This window comes from Bacillus rossius, chromosome 5 (assembly GCF_032445375.1).
Source record: "Bacillus rossius redtenbacheri isolate Brsri chromosome 5, Brsri_v3, whole genome shotgun sequence".
NCBI lineage: Eukaryota > Metazoa > Arthropoda > Insecta > Phasmatodea > Bacillidae > Bacillus > Bacillus rossius.
Genome location: NC_086333.1, coordinates 39,882,083 through 39,897,070, shown reverse-complemented (window position 1 = coordinate 39,897,070; position 14,988 = coordinate 39,882,083). Strand labels below are relative to the sequence as shown.

Below are 14,988 nucleotides of genomic sequence, written 5' to 3'. Positions count from 1 at the left end.
CATTGTTATTAGTGTATGGTTCTTATGCAATCAGAAAGACAAAGATCAGTCTACATCATCCCTAGTCTATGATTTCTATGCGCACAGGAAGACAATGATCAGACTACATTGTCACTAGTCTTATAGTTCTTATGCGAACAAGAAGCAAGGATCAGTCCTCCATTTCATTGGTCTATGACCCTTATGCACCCTGGAAATACAGAGATCAGTCTACTGCATTACTAGTTAATGGATCGTATGCGCACTAAAACACTAGCATCAGTCTTGATCCTCACTGGTCTATGATCATTATGCGTCCTGGAAGACAAGTATACATAGTCACAAGTATATGATCCTTATGCGAACAAGAAGACAGGGATTCGTCTACATGTTACTAGGCAGTGGTCTTTATGTGCACTGGAAAAAAGGATTAGTTCTATTCGTCATTAGTATTAACTAGCCTATGTATATGCCCTGGAAAACAAGGATCGATCTACATCGTCATTAGTATTAAGTACGTATATGCCATGCAAAACAAGGATCGATCTACATCCTCATTAGTATTCAGTCCGTATGTGCCCTGGAATACAAGGATCGATCTACATCGTCATTAGTATTAAGTACGTATGTGCCCTGGAAGTCAAGGATCGATCTACGTCATTAGTATTCAGTCCGCATGTGCCCTGGAAGACAAGGCTCGATCTACATCATCATTAGTATCCAGTCCGTATGTGCCCTGGAAGACAAGGATCGATCTACATCGTCATCAGTATCCAATCCGCATGTGCCCTGGAAGACAAGTATCGATCAACATCGTCATCAGTATCCAGTCCGTTTGTGCCCTGAAAGACAAGGATCGATCAACATCGTCATAAGTATTCAGTCAGCATGTGCCCTGGAAGACATGGATCGATCTACATTGTCATCAGTATCCAGTCTGCATGTGCCCTGGAAGACAAGGATCGATCTACATCGTCATCAGTATCCAGTCTGCATGTGCCCTGGAAGACAAGGATCGATTTACATCGTCATCAGTATCCAGTCCGTTTGTACCCTGGAAGACACGGATCGACCTACATCGTCATTAGTATCCAGTTCATTTTTGCCCTGGAAGACAAAGCTCGATCTACATCGTCATCAGTAACAAGTCCGAATGTGCCCTGGAAGACAAGGATCGATGTACATGCTCATCAGTAGCAAGTCCGCATGTGCCCTGGAAGACAAAGATCGATGTACATCGTCATTAGTAACAAGTCCGCGTGTGGCCTGGAAGACAAGGATCGATCTACGGAATTAGTATTCAGTCCGTATGTGCCCTGGAAGACAAGGATCGATCTATATCGTCATTAGAAACAACATGCAAAACAAGGATTGATCTCCATCATCACTAGTATCCAGTCCGAATGTGTCCTGAAAGACAAGGCTCGATCTACATCGTCACCAGTATCCAGTCCGCACGTGCCCTGGAAGACAAGGATCGCACTAGTGCAGCGGCGAGGGGCGCGGACCTTGACGAACATCTCGACGGCGAAGACGGCGGTGAAGACGTAGTTGGCGGAGGCGAGGAAGAGCCGCTCCGCGCTGTCGGGCGGGATGTTGGGCCGCTCCATGGCCAGCGTGATGCAGTTCAGGCCGATGAACAGCAGCACGGCGTTGTCGAACCACCGCTGCTCCACCTGCCAGCAGCACAGCCTCCGGAACCTGCCGCCAGAGCGCTCCGTTAGCTATTGCTCTTCAGCACATTCGTTCCATTACATACCTTTAACAGAACCTGCGTCATGTAACTTGTCTAGAATATGACACTTTTTATGACTAGAGTGAGTGGTAACCAATTACAAAAATTTTACTTGAAAACGAATGCTTTATGTTTGCTTTGAACACTGGCAATCACATGGAGTTCTTTACAAATTATTTTAACAGAACAACATTGGCAGCATGATGCGTAGACTATTGGTACTACAATTGAGAACCGTCAAATTCGAAACGTGTTTCATGGCACAGAATATAAAACAAATTAAATTATACTATCACAAAGTTTGGGTGTGTCTCACATTTAGGCGCTTTTTAGAGGATTGTATTAATATATCTATTTCTCAGATTTCAGTCCACAATACCAACTCCGAAAATTAAAAAAAAAACAGACACTAAAAGTATTTTTCCTTACTAAAAGCTTGATTATAGAAGACCAAGTAAAAATAATTCATTATTAACAATAATCATCATTCAAATCGTGAAATATAAAGTATCTGGTTTCAGGTTTACTTGCAAAATTTATTTTTTGAGGTTTCTACAAATGGCTGTTCCGTTTGCCCACATACAAAAAGCTCAGTGCTCGAAACTTGAAAAGTAGTTTTACTGTGCCTAAGAACAGTGATACTTCTCGGAACACATATAGGTCACTCTAGTTTGCAAAACATTGGAGTCACACCACTGAATTTTTTCCCCCTCGTCTTCTTGGTTGACAGCCGTACGAGATGCTACTGCATTATTTGGATGTGCTGTTTGCATTTCACCTGCCCTGACATTAAAAAGTCGTGCGTTTTGTGAAAACAACTAATGTGAGACAAAAAAATCAGTTAATTATAAAATACAGGTATTGCTAGATATTATTCAGAACTACTTAGCTACAAACCATCTTTCGACAAAGTCCATGTTCCCAAGCACCTGTCAAAAAGGATTACCCTACTTTATTGTTGTACCAGAATTTTAAACGATTTTTAACCCAGGACAAGTGAGGTGAAGATTTTGGTTGTTGTCAGGTTGAGATGTACTAGGCTGGGATAACCACTGTGCGGTACTCTTAAGGATCGGGTTTCATTTGAGTCAACCACAGGTTAGCTGATTAGGTAAGGGGGGTTGGGGGTGGCAATGATGCTGGGATGGGTTGCCTAAGCCTCTTGTTGTAGCTCCTCCTGAGACACCACCGAGTCACGATGAAATGGCGTATCCATTTCCCTTTGGTTCTAGGGAGCTAGTTTCGGCGGTGTTAGTTCAGCTCTACCTTGGGAGTCCCACACCATGTAATCCGGCAAGTTAAATAAACCGAGCAGCTGTAGCTACTTAAAAAAAAAGTCAGGTTGAACAGAGAAATGTACGGACGTGCGATATTATCTGAAGCCTATCTTGCATGAGAAATCACACAAGCGTTTACGAAGTCGGTGGAGCACGAAGGTAAGAGGAGCGAGAAGTATTCAGCCGGCAGCGACGTGGGGAAAGAGTGGTTGGTTGGATGACGTCCAAGAAGAGGCGCAACAGGTCGCTCGTACCTCCAGGCAAACAAATTACGTTCGTTGGAAGTGACGGCAACTGCGTTACTGCAGATAGTGGAACTGCAAACAAACGAGAAGAGAGGCGTGTGCGGCACGCATTGTTTTCAACTGATTCTGTCATTTGGCCACTGTTCTTTGGGCGGAGCTGGGAAACTCCAGAGCACAATAAATACGGGAAGCATTTAACAATACACTAGGACTGTAATGCTATAAAATGGTTTCCTGTAAACTTAATGTCTTTCCTTACAATCGATGTACAATGCCTTAAGTTTATACTTAAATTTTGTGACTTTCGAATGAGTTTAGAATTTAACTGTAGCTGGTTTACTCGTTCGTTTCAAAAACAGAAAAAATTTAACATAAACACTCTTTGTTGCTTTAATTTGACAGTTTTGTTGGATTAATTGAAATAGGTAGGCAAACATATGGCAGTCTTGCTTAAATTATCTTTCTATACATTGGCTACCTTACAATATCGCAAGGTGATTTTTAAAGAATGATTTACACATTTTTATTGATAGTTGCGTGAAGCACTACAGTAAATTTAAGGAGTTATTCATTCCGCATGGTTTTAGGCACAAGAATATGTTTTTAACTCTATGGTCATAGTTGTAGCCGAACTTCGTACCCCCAAATAATCATTCTCTTTAATTATAAGGTTGAGGTTGAGGTGGAGTTCAAAGAGTCATAGGTACAAGACCCCAGTGACGCAGGAATTATCTGCACCGAACCTAGGACATAACACTCAAAAGCGACTGGTGCAGTCATGCAATTACTGTTGGCTTTTGAGGGAAGTTAAGGAATTTGATATTACCCAACACTTTTTTTCCCGAGGCAAAACATATTATATCACACTTTTTTTTTTTACTTTTACAAAAGGTACTTTTGGAGTTGCCAAGAAATTGTTTTTAATACTACAAGAAAAATATTTTAAATTTGTACAACACATTGCTATGGTTATTTTCGCAACTATGAAACACATTTTGCATGCAATGCTGAATGTTTCTTGTTGCGCTTTCGGAAACTGCTCCAAAATGTTACATTTTGATTTATGTTTTATAAATAAATAAATAATTTAAACAATGAAGAAGATAATCGAATATTCAACAACTGTACTTAATTTTATTATGTTTACTATAATGCGCAGATAATAATGAAAAGCTGTTCAGGAAACGGTTTACAAATAACTTTAATGTAGTTTATTGAGACAACATAAAGCATAAATACCGGGGTAAGAATCCCAACCTATTTTTACTGCGGATTTGTATTGTTGCAGTTGCTTTCATGAAACCATAAACATTTCCAAATATCTATAATTTTACATAATGATTTTAGTTCCATTTACAAAAAAAATTACAGTGCAAGAATTCTCCCTATATTTTGGAAGAAATAATTTTCAAATTAAAACGATAATTGCTTAGTAGCCTACTACTGCCGGAAAACATGTCATATCATTTATGTTCTGTTACCTCTTTCCATATCATGAATCATTATTCTTGCTCGAAATAACGAAAGTGAATTATTGCCATATTGGTTCCTTAGCTCAAAGCAGCGGTGTTAACACAGAAAACGAATTTGTAGTGAGTGACCATGACATGGAAATTGTGTTTAAATATGGATACACGCCTGAATTGTTATACACAGTAAATAGCATTTATTATCAATATAGCGACGATATTTGCCGTGAAAACTAATATGCGACGAATAAAAAAAGGCGAGGGGTGATGAAATAAAGACAAAACAAAAAGAAAGCTGATGACTGATGTTATTTTTAATGTTACTAGCTTCCACAGCTTATTATTAGAGACCTGAAAAATTCGCGGATTCATTTCGTGATATGCTACAATTCAAATAAGTATACCTTAGTGTTGCTTCTGCCATTGGTTCACTGTTAATCTGGAGTAACGAGGGCCAATTAGAGACCCTCACTCGTAGAAGTGTCGAATCACAGGCTGCCCAGTCGAGACAACTCACAAGTCAACAGCCAATGAACAGTCGGCATTTGCCCGAGTGTGTAGAGGATGGTGGAATCTATCTTGGAGGTCATTGGACCCGCGAATTTTTCCGGTCTCTTCAGCGTCAATGCGTTCCGCCGCTCGCATGTGAACTGCGCGCGTCGCGTCTCACAGTCGCGTGTGTTCTGCGGCGATCGCCACCCGTCAATGCTGCGAGCGCGCGCGCTTCACACTGGCGCGTTTTTTTGTACCATCACAACTTCTCACATGTTGCGATTACACCCCGTGATGACAAATGTTGGTTATCATAACATTCGTTTATTCCAATCGGTTAAAATTCATCTTGTAAAGTTTAACATGTTTATAAATTGCTTTACTATAAATACCTCAGCCAAAAATCATAAATGTGTTTGCTTCAATAATTTTGTCTTCTTGGTAAAGATTTTAAATTAACCATTATTATAAGTCAGGCAGATTGTTCGGGTTTATTTGCTTAAATTAATGTCAGGTAAATGGCTATTTAAAAACTTGTAAACCATTTTTTATTATTATTATTTCAAAGCTACCCGTACAAGCTCATGTAATCAGGTAAAAAAACAGTTTATTATTTACCATTTGCACGTAAAATTTGTGTTGATTGTCTTTGTTTTTTATGATAACTTTCGTAAAACACTAACATTTATTTTTACCCGAAATTTTTGAAACGTCAGAATTATTTTTTTTAAGTTTTGAGAAAGCCAAAAATTTATTTATTTTTTCTGAGGGACAGAATTTAAAAATAAAATGGTTCGTTAAACAAAGACTTCATACAAATAAAAATTTAAAATAACTTAAAAACATACAATTTTAAGATCTTAAATCATGGTAGCCTTGCAATATAAATTGGTATCTAATGTTATCAGAACCACTCCATGAACACGTAGACTTTTGAAATGATATAGCCATTCATGTGAAGTGTCTGAAGCGAGCACAAGACAAGGGACGCAGGGGCGGGCGCGCACCTGCTGTGGGACGGGAACAGGTAGAGGGCGTAGTCGTCGCGCTCCTTGAGGCATCCGCGCGGCTCCAGCAGCTTGATGAGCTTCCTCACGGGCCACGAGTGTTGCCGCGGGGCGGGGGCGGCGTCGGCGGCGTCGGGGGCGGGCGCCGGGTCCGCGGCGGCGGCGGCGGGGGGCGGCGCCGGCGCCGGCGCGACCCTGGGGGCGGCGGCGGGCGGCGGGCTCGCCTCTCCGGGGCTGCGCACCTGGGGCAGCGGGGACGGCTCGGCCGGGCCTGCGAAACAGCCCGCACCGTGCCAGCAACCAGACAGCACAGAGGCTTATGTACCTACAAGTGGGTTACACAGGACCCGCTGGTAACAATCGGGAAAATACCATTACCATCAAGCAAAGAGGTGCTGTTAAACCATACTTATACATCTGTATTGCTTCTGCCATGGGTTCACTTTTCATCTGGAGGTCTGCGGGACAGTAAGAGCCCGTCTACAATAGTCCGAACCTGTGCGTGGTCCGTGTTCTTATCCGAATGTGAGTGACATCACATTGTTTCACCGAAAACTGCCCTGTCCGCGATTGCGATGTCCAATGTCCGAATGTATTGATTTCTAAAGTTGTCACCAGAGCGCAGTAAATGTGCCAAACCAAAATGTTTTTGTTTATTGTTTTGATGCTTTGTAGTTTGAGATTTAACTTATGAAAGTTGTGTGAGATCAATATCATATATTTATTTAGATATTGAACAAAAAACAAACACCACGTTTTCAAACGGGTACCGGAAATTCAAATATCGTGAGTGTTCTGTTCTTTTTCTGTGTCCGAAGTACACAGGTTGGGACAAAAAGTTCAAATTGACGAATGTCTTCGGACCAGGTAGGTTCGGACCTTCGCCCACTTGACGCATGACGTCAGAGGGTCACGTGGACCAATCAGCGACGAGTGTCCTTCGGACACAGTTTAGGACATTGCTATAGTAGACGGGCCATAAGAGACTCTTAATCATAGGCTAACCAGTCGAGACTACTCACAAGTCAGCAGCCAATGAACAGGTGGCATTTGCCCGAGTAATCAGATGATTGTGGAAGCTATCCTAGAGTTTTCTGAACCCGCGAATTTTTCCGCTCTCTAGTTATAACAACACATTATTAATAAAAAAATACCGTGCAAATTAATCATTACAAAAAAATTCCTTGTTATTTCAATTGGATGGTTAGTTGTTCTTTTATATTTATACGGTAAAGATTGCACACGAACTCCCCATTTGTAGAGACGTGTGATCTGACTTCTTGAGGCACCTCCTACTCGGGCACACATACTGTGTGCATAGCTTCAGAAGAAACAACGCGATTTGAAAACTGTTGAGGATATCAGAGTGGTGTCCGTATAAGAAAATCATTTAAGCATACGCTGAGGACGGATGGGTTTTTTGTTTACAAACTGCACTTTTTTAGGAGAGTTGAAAATTAATAAAACGCGTGTTTTCAGATTAATTTTTTTGACACGAAACGCACCGTACAGATACTCAAAAGCACCCAACGGCCTTGGCATTGCAACTTCATCTTAATTTCTCCCCCGCACCACGTGGTCACAATTCCAATCTCATATTTTTTCCCTACGCACGACGAGAATACTGCAAGCCAGCTCCCTTAAGCCTTGAGCACAGAAGTGACACAGCACTACATTAGAAACACCAGCGGGCGTCGCACTTATCATCCAGCCTCACTAACACAAGCGAATGGGTTAAAAAAAAATTTTTTTTGCGAAAAAAAAACCTGAATTTTGTATGGTGTGCATTTTTACGATAAAAAAAACAATGTTTGTAGCGTTAGAAATGATGGCCATGTTGATGATATAAGTAAATAAAAAGGTTTATGATACAAAATTTATATAACATAACTAGGGACCGGAAAAATTCGCGGGTTCAATGACCTGTACGATGTACTCTATAGTTCCACGTACACTCGGTCAAATGCCACCCACTAATTGGCTGCTGTCTTGTGAGACGTTCAAGCGTAGCAGCCTGTGATTCGATAAAGCTTTGGTTGGGTGTTTCTCATCGGCCCAGAGCCATCCAGGTGAGTTGTGAACCAATAGCCTTAGGCAGCACTGAGGTATAACGATTTGTATTTTAGCCTGTCGCGAAATGAATTCGCGAATTTTTCCGGTCTCTAAGTATAACATTTAAATTAATTTTAATTCTAACATAAAAAAAACATATTATCTTTAAAAGATTTGTGCAATGGGAGTGCATGACTTGATGTAAGTTTTTGGACATACGCCATTGCTAAGAACTTTTTCTGTTGAAGAAAAACTAAAAACTAAAATAAAGAAATAAATAAATAAAAAAAACCAAAAAATACAAAAGACACACAAAATTAAGCAAACAATTGCTTTTGTGTGTCTTTTGTCTTTTTTGGGTATTGTTTTTATTTATTTATTTATTCCTTTATTTTATTTTTTAGTTTTTCTTCAACAGAAAAAGTTCTTAGCAATGGCGTATGTCCAAAAACTTACATCAAGTAAAAAAAAAAAAAAACAACATAATTACAAACAATCGAGTGGCAATAAGTGCATTGACAGAAGGTTGAGTTAGTCACCTCTGGCGGCCAGGTTGTTGACGGGTTTGCAGGCCTCCTCGGGACGGCCGAGCCCGGAGCAGCAGGCGCGGCCTCGCAGCGACCCCTGCGGGCTGAGCCCCAGCCGCGCCTGCTGCTGCTGCTGCTGCTGCTGGTTGCTGCTGCGGCGGCCCTGCGTGTCGTTGCGGATGGTGCCCAGCAGGCCGCCGTTGCAGTGCGCGTGGTCCCCTTGCTGCAGCTGCTGCTGCTGCCTGCGCACACCCACACAATTTTTTTTGACATGACAACGTCTAATAAATCGATGAACGCCGGCTGCACGCACGAAAAAGTATGGATTACAGTTAAAGGGTGGAATTTAATGTTTTGTTTAATTACAATTATGTTAAAAATACTTTTAAACTGGGTTATTTTTTGTGTCCTTTAATAGGGTTACGTGGTAACGCGTTTGTAAGAATTCACCAACAACTAAGAACATACGCTCATTTTACGCTAAGTTGGTTGTTGCGGAGCCACCTTTTACCAATCTGTCATGATAAGTTTATTATTTAATGTTATTTAATGTAAAAATATGCACCATATTTATCAAACTTCTATGAGTGTGTATGATCCAGACTCACGCAAAAACTTTACTACGCATTTTTTTCTTCAGATTTTGATGAAATGGTTTTGTTATTGAGGACTTTCCCTAACTGAAAACAAAGGGTTAATGTCATTTCTAAATTCACACTTAATGTGGTGACGAAAAGTTAATTATAATTTAAAGTTAAAATTCATATCACTTAAGATAATCAACCCGGTAGTATTGGTATATTAAAAATATAACTGAAAAAATTTCATGGTAATACGCAATTGCTAATTTTCTCTGTATGTCATAGATCAATTAAAATAATGGACAAGAAATTTGAATACGCTAACAAAGAGATTAATAAGCCAAAATCTCTTGATTTAAAATGCAAAAGGTATGGAGAGCTCAGCAAATTCCGTGGAAGGAATTAGTCAGAAATATTATCACGACACAGAGGAACACACGGTCTGAAACGACAAGACAGTTGCAAATAACAATAACAGAAAATACACAAAATGGCGATGGACAGGCGAAATAATGTCCATAAAAATATTTCAAACCAATCTTCCCCTTTGCATGAATAAATAAAGGTTTAAAATAGGGCATATACTTTACAATCCTTAAATATGCGCGAGCAAAGACGCTGGTGGTTATATAGTGAATAATAATATGACATAGGAAGTAATCATTTTTTAATAAATATTAAAAAAAATTTTCACAAATACCTCCGTTGATTATAAATATAAATAAGTTAAGTATAAATAAGTTTTCAAATCTGAAACTTGATAAAACTGTTACTTTAATTTTTCAAATACTCAATTTTTGAGCCAAAATTAGTTTTATCTCTCAAAATTGTGAAAGATTAAGGGATTTAACCTCTGTACTCACAGAAGATTATTGTTGAGAACCTGTTCTGCATCTTCTATCTCTGAGCCCGACTGGCATCTGGATTTCCTCCGAAGAGATGGACGGGATATCTTCCAGGAGCACACACGCTGTATCCGAGGGCTGCTGGAAGATTATGTATTAGTCAATGCTTGTAAATTACTTTCTTGCGTGAAATACAGGCAAACAAACACAACTTAAGAGTAAATGAAACCTTTAATTGTAAGCTTCAATAATTTAGAAAGGCCGAAAGTTAGGATTTCTCTGCATTTTTAAGTGTATCAAACAATTGCGTAAATTAATTTCAGTCAATTTTTCATATTTAATTTATGTGTGCATGCTTAAGGTGGAACGCAAACTCTGGCAATGCATTTAATCTATAGGAGTTGGGACTATTGACAATAACGTTCCGATTTAACTGTGCTACAGGATGGTTGTCACCATCCAGTAACGTGGTACTTTGTTTTGCCCCTTAATTCTGTCCGAACACCACCAGCAACGCTCCAGCAGTGCGTCTCTTTTACGCCAGTGCTTACAGGACCAGCCGAGCTTGGCCCCGGCTATGGGAGAACAGTCTAGGGCGTCTGAGCGACACGTCATATGGAAGTCCGCGCCACGTGGAAGCCGAGTCTGTTTGAAGTAACGTTCTGGCTCTCGAAAGATCGTTGCACCGGATGGATACAGAAACTCCGTCTGCAAGCAGAGAGGAGGAGAAGCAGCCCAACCGCCACCGAAGTAAAACCTAACGTCACCGTCGTCGCTTACGTCGCTCTGTCCCTTGATGCCTTCAGTCACCGCTACGGACTTAATCGTCAAGAATGGCAAGGCCAGAGATCCTCCAGTATTAATCATAAACTTTCAACTAGTCGTCTTAAGTGTTGGAATTCACGACAAGATTTTCAAAGAGGTGCAAGTGGGACTCGTTCGGCGAGTGAATATTGGTACTCGCTCAGCAAGTAGAAAGTTTTTTTTTAAATTGAGGATTAGGGCATGTAAGCGATGCGAGACAGCGATGTCGAGGCAGGTGATGTAGCAAGTGGTAATACGTTCTTTGGTCTACACCGAATGACAGTCGTCGACGAATCCCATGAATGATTAGAATCCTATCCGACGTCTTCCACTACCGATGACGTCCATCTCAAACGACAAACAACGACCTGGATGGTGTCTGTTCTCTATGTTGTGAAACCCTCATGGTTTACCTAGGTGAACGAGTCTGCTGGTCCGCGAGTGGTCGTGTAGGACCACGCAAAGGAACGATCCTTCGACATCCCCGGGACGTGGCGAGTAACTGAACGAGTTCGGGTTGACGAGGTCATGGACGTTTGGGATTGACACGTCAACAGCCCGAGTCGATATAGCGAGTTTGACTACTCGCTTGAGGAGGCGTGAGCTGCCTGAATTTTGACGACAAAATAATCTCAGAAGGCGAGTAACGACATTTGTATGCACCGCTCTTGCTGCGTTTTTTTAACAACATTTATTATCTTATTAATTCAAATTTTTCACATGTATTTGTACCAATGAAAATTTATACTAGGCATATTAATTATTTGAATACATTGAAAACCTGATTAATGAGCTATGTCATTTATTTTGCAGCTGATCTCTGTACAATTTTTATTATTACAGTTGAAGCTATTTGTTATCATGTCTATTTGGGGCTTTCAATTTTTAATGTAAAGCTGTGTGTGCCTGTTTTAAAGAGCCGATCAATGTATTGTTATTGTTATTGTGACATCTAATTTTTGTGCAACGGCTCAGTCATTTTAATATATAGTTCTTAAATTTTTAAAGCTTAATGTTTGTGATAACCTATTTGCCTGAATTTAATCGTAACGATTTGTGTGGTCACAGCAGAAGCGAATGTGTTCAAAGCTGGATCACAAGTAGGTATTACCACCAGTATTAAATGTCATGAATGATTTTTGCAACGAAATTGTGTTTTATAATTTCGTATATAAATTGTTAGCATACCGCACTCCTTGATATTATCTAAGTTTTTTTACAGTCCCTAACCGGCGTGTAACAACTGTATAAAATGTTTATAATTTCAAATTGTTTGTGATCTATCAGTTAATTAGGTTTCTTGTTTAAGGCAGTTTTCTACTATTATTTATTTATCCTGAGAGATAGTCAGATACACAGGATATTACTATAAAAATACGCAAATAAGTAAATAAGTATAGTACATGTATCGCCTAAAAAAAGAAAAAAATGGAATTAAATTTTAAAACATAAAATTGTTGGCCGCATACGTATTTGTAATTTCTGTGACAAGTCGACGCACTTTTCAACAGTGTGTTAATGGCATGGAAAAATAAAAGGAAAACAAAATAAAACGTAAGAAAAGTTTTATTTTTCAAAACTGACGAAATAGTCTCCGTTGTCAAACCTCCCGACATTGCAAGGGGTGAAAGATTACATTTTATAAAACTGACCGCTCACCATAGTCCGAGACAGCGAAAAGTTTTGAGGGAATCGTAAAAGTTCTTACAGACTTCACTCATGTATTCTGAGTTCTTGACTTTCATACCATTCTGCACCCGAAATCACGTATGTGTTGTTCATCCACTATCATAGACAAAAACATGTTTCTGGGTGAAAGAAGAACGCAATTGTGATTAACAAGTCTTAAGGTTGGTCATATCCCAAACAAATCATTCAAATGAACTCAAAATGCATGAGAAATACACTATAAAGACATTTGTCTGGTTTTAACATTAAGAAGTATTAGTCTGTGAAATATGGTAAACCTATTGTTAGGGTTGCTCAAACAACGAGATCTTTTCCATATGACATTAGTATAATCATTAATTCAGTGATTGAGAGAACTGAGTTTTTCTATCACCAAGAGTTCATGTTGTTAGCTATGATATTGACTGTTCAAACACAAATTGGCAAAAATCGGTTACAGGATGGTAAGAGAGCCAGGAATTCAATGTACGAAAGGGGGAGTCTGTTAAAATTTTAATGATCCTTCAATATATTGGAATGGACAAATTTAATTGGACAAAACGTAAACTATCGCCCTGCAATGTTAGGAGGTTTCGTAATATTTAAAAATAAAACTTTCTCTGGGTTTTACTTTTTATTTTTAATTTATTTACTATACTCAAACTCCCAAACTATTTAAAGATGTCTCAACTTATCTCCGAGTTTTCAAAAATTTGGTGCGACCAAAAAAACAAATATGGCTACATAAGAGGAACTTTGTTTTCAAGATCCACAATGCCAAAAAATTTTATTCAAAATCTGAAATTCACACGACACATTTAACTTTATTAACATAATTTATCCCAACTTTATATTTGGAGAGTTGGTGTGAATTATTAGGAAAAGGGACTTTTAGTATTTAAAAAACCTGAGTGCTTCTGTTGGTTGAATAGGAAAATCTTTGATTTTCACTAAAATTACGAACATTTTAGCCCTAATGCACCAACTTCAAATGAAGCACATTTCTAAATTTAATTTGTCTGTCATCAGCAACAAACATTAAGCTCTTAAATACTCTTAAAAGCCAAGGAACTTAAGCCGTATGTTTAAGCAGAAATATTTTTTTTTTGTAATTATTTTATAAATGTTATGCTTATTATGGAAACTAAAACTTCTATGCATAATTTTTATAATTTTTATTATTTTTTTTTGCATTAAAGTACGCCACTTTGACGCTCTATTACTATTCGATACTCAAAAACATCGATATTTTCGTCCCAATCTAGTAAGCGTGTGCAAGATTCCACATGGGAAACATTTAAAACGTGAATGGCTGCACTGTGTGCTGAACTCGAGAGTGCACATCCATGCATCCCGTTGTGTGCACAGAAATTAGTAGGTGGCGAAGCAAAGATGCTTGTATTCCGAGGCTGCTGATGAAGATAGCGTCAGCTCTCCCGTCGAATGACATGCATCATTCACGTAAGGACTCGCAGGATAATAAAATTATCACCATGGGCTAAATATCTGTTTCAGTGTTTTTGCATCTGACTCGTAAGCCAAAGGCTCCGGGTTCGAGTCCCGACTTGGTCGAGAATTTTTCAATCGTGGAAAACGTCCTTAACTGGTACATTCTTCCACACTGTGGAAGGCAGTGGCGAAACACCGGAGAATAAGCTTGGCTCTGGTTGAAGGTGAGGAACCAAACTTATCATCAGCGCTGATCACCCAATAAAAAAATCATCGTCACTACGACTGTAGGGCGCTTCCCGGATCCGTTTCAGGGCGACCAGCTGGAGAGACTGACCTCGGGTTGGAGTCCTTGCGGCTCGACGACTGGTTCACCACGGTCACCAGGCTCACCCGCCGACCCACCGCCTGGCTCAGGTTGTTGCACTTGTTGTTCGGGAGCTTCAGCAGGCCGGGTATGCTGCCCTGCGACGACTGCGGCAGAAACACGCAGTTCCCTCTACTGATAACAACATTGTTTACCAACCTCCTTCAGAAATATAATAGGCCTTCGTTTGAAGATCAAAAATTCAGTTATTATTTTTAAATAACTTTTATTTTTAATTATTTAGAGGATGACTGAAAAAAGTAATACATTTTTCTGATTTCAATTACTTTAAGGTTACATTATCTCTTTTTTGACCATTTAGGAAAATACTTTTAATGATAATTTAGTTGAAAATAGACAAATATATATTTGTGTGATTTTATATTTTTTCCTGGAAGAAAAACACCACAATATCTCAATAAAATTGGTTTCAGTTCCGAAAATTTAACATTCTTGTCGTCGTTTCATGGGCTTCCTAAGGTTTCTGTAAC

General features: G+C 39.4%; 1 protein-coding gene across 1 annotated transcript in view; it reads right to left on the bottom strand.

Annotated features, from left to right (window-relative positions):
* Nucleotides 1-14,988, bottom strand: part of LOC134532240 (voltage-dependent T-type calcium channel subunit alpha-1G) — a 248,321-nt gene that overhangs the window by 29,411 nt on the left and 203,922 nt on the right. Inside the window, exons 21-25 of the mRNA XM_063368661.1 lie at nucleotides 14,468-14,604; nucleotides 10,228-10,350; nucleotides 8,796-9,025; nucleotides 6,205-6,475; nucleotides 1,488-1,680 (exon numbers count right to left, since the gene is read on the bottom strand). Coding sequence (XP_063224731.1) covers nucleotides 1,488-1,680; nucleotides 6,205-6,475; nucleotides 8,796-9,025; nucleotides 10,228-10,350; nucleotides 14,468-14,604 — 954 coding nt within the window. The remainder of the gene's footprint in view (nucleotides 1-1,487; nucleotides 1,681-6,204; nucleotides 6,476-8,795; nucleotides 9,026-10,227; nucleotides 10,351-14,467; nucleotides 14,605-14,988) is intronic.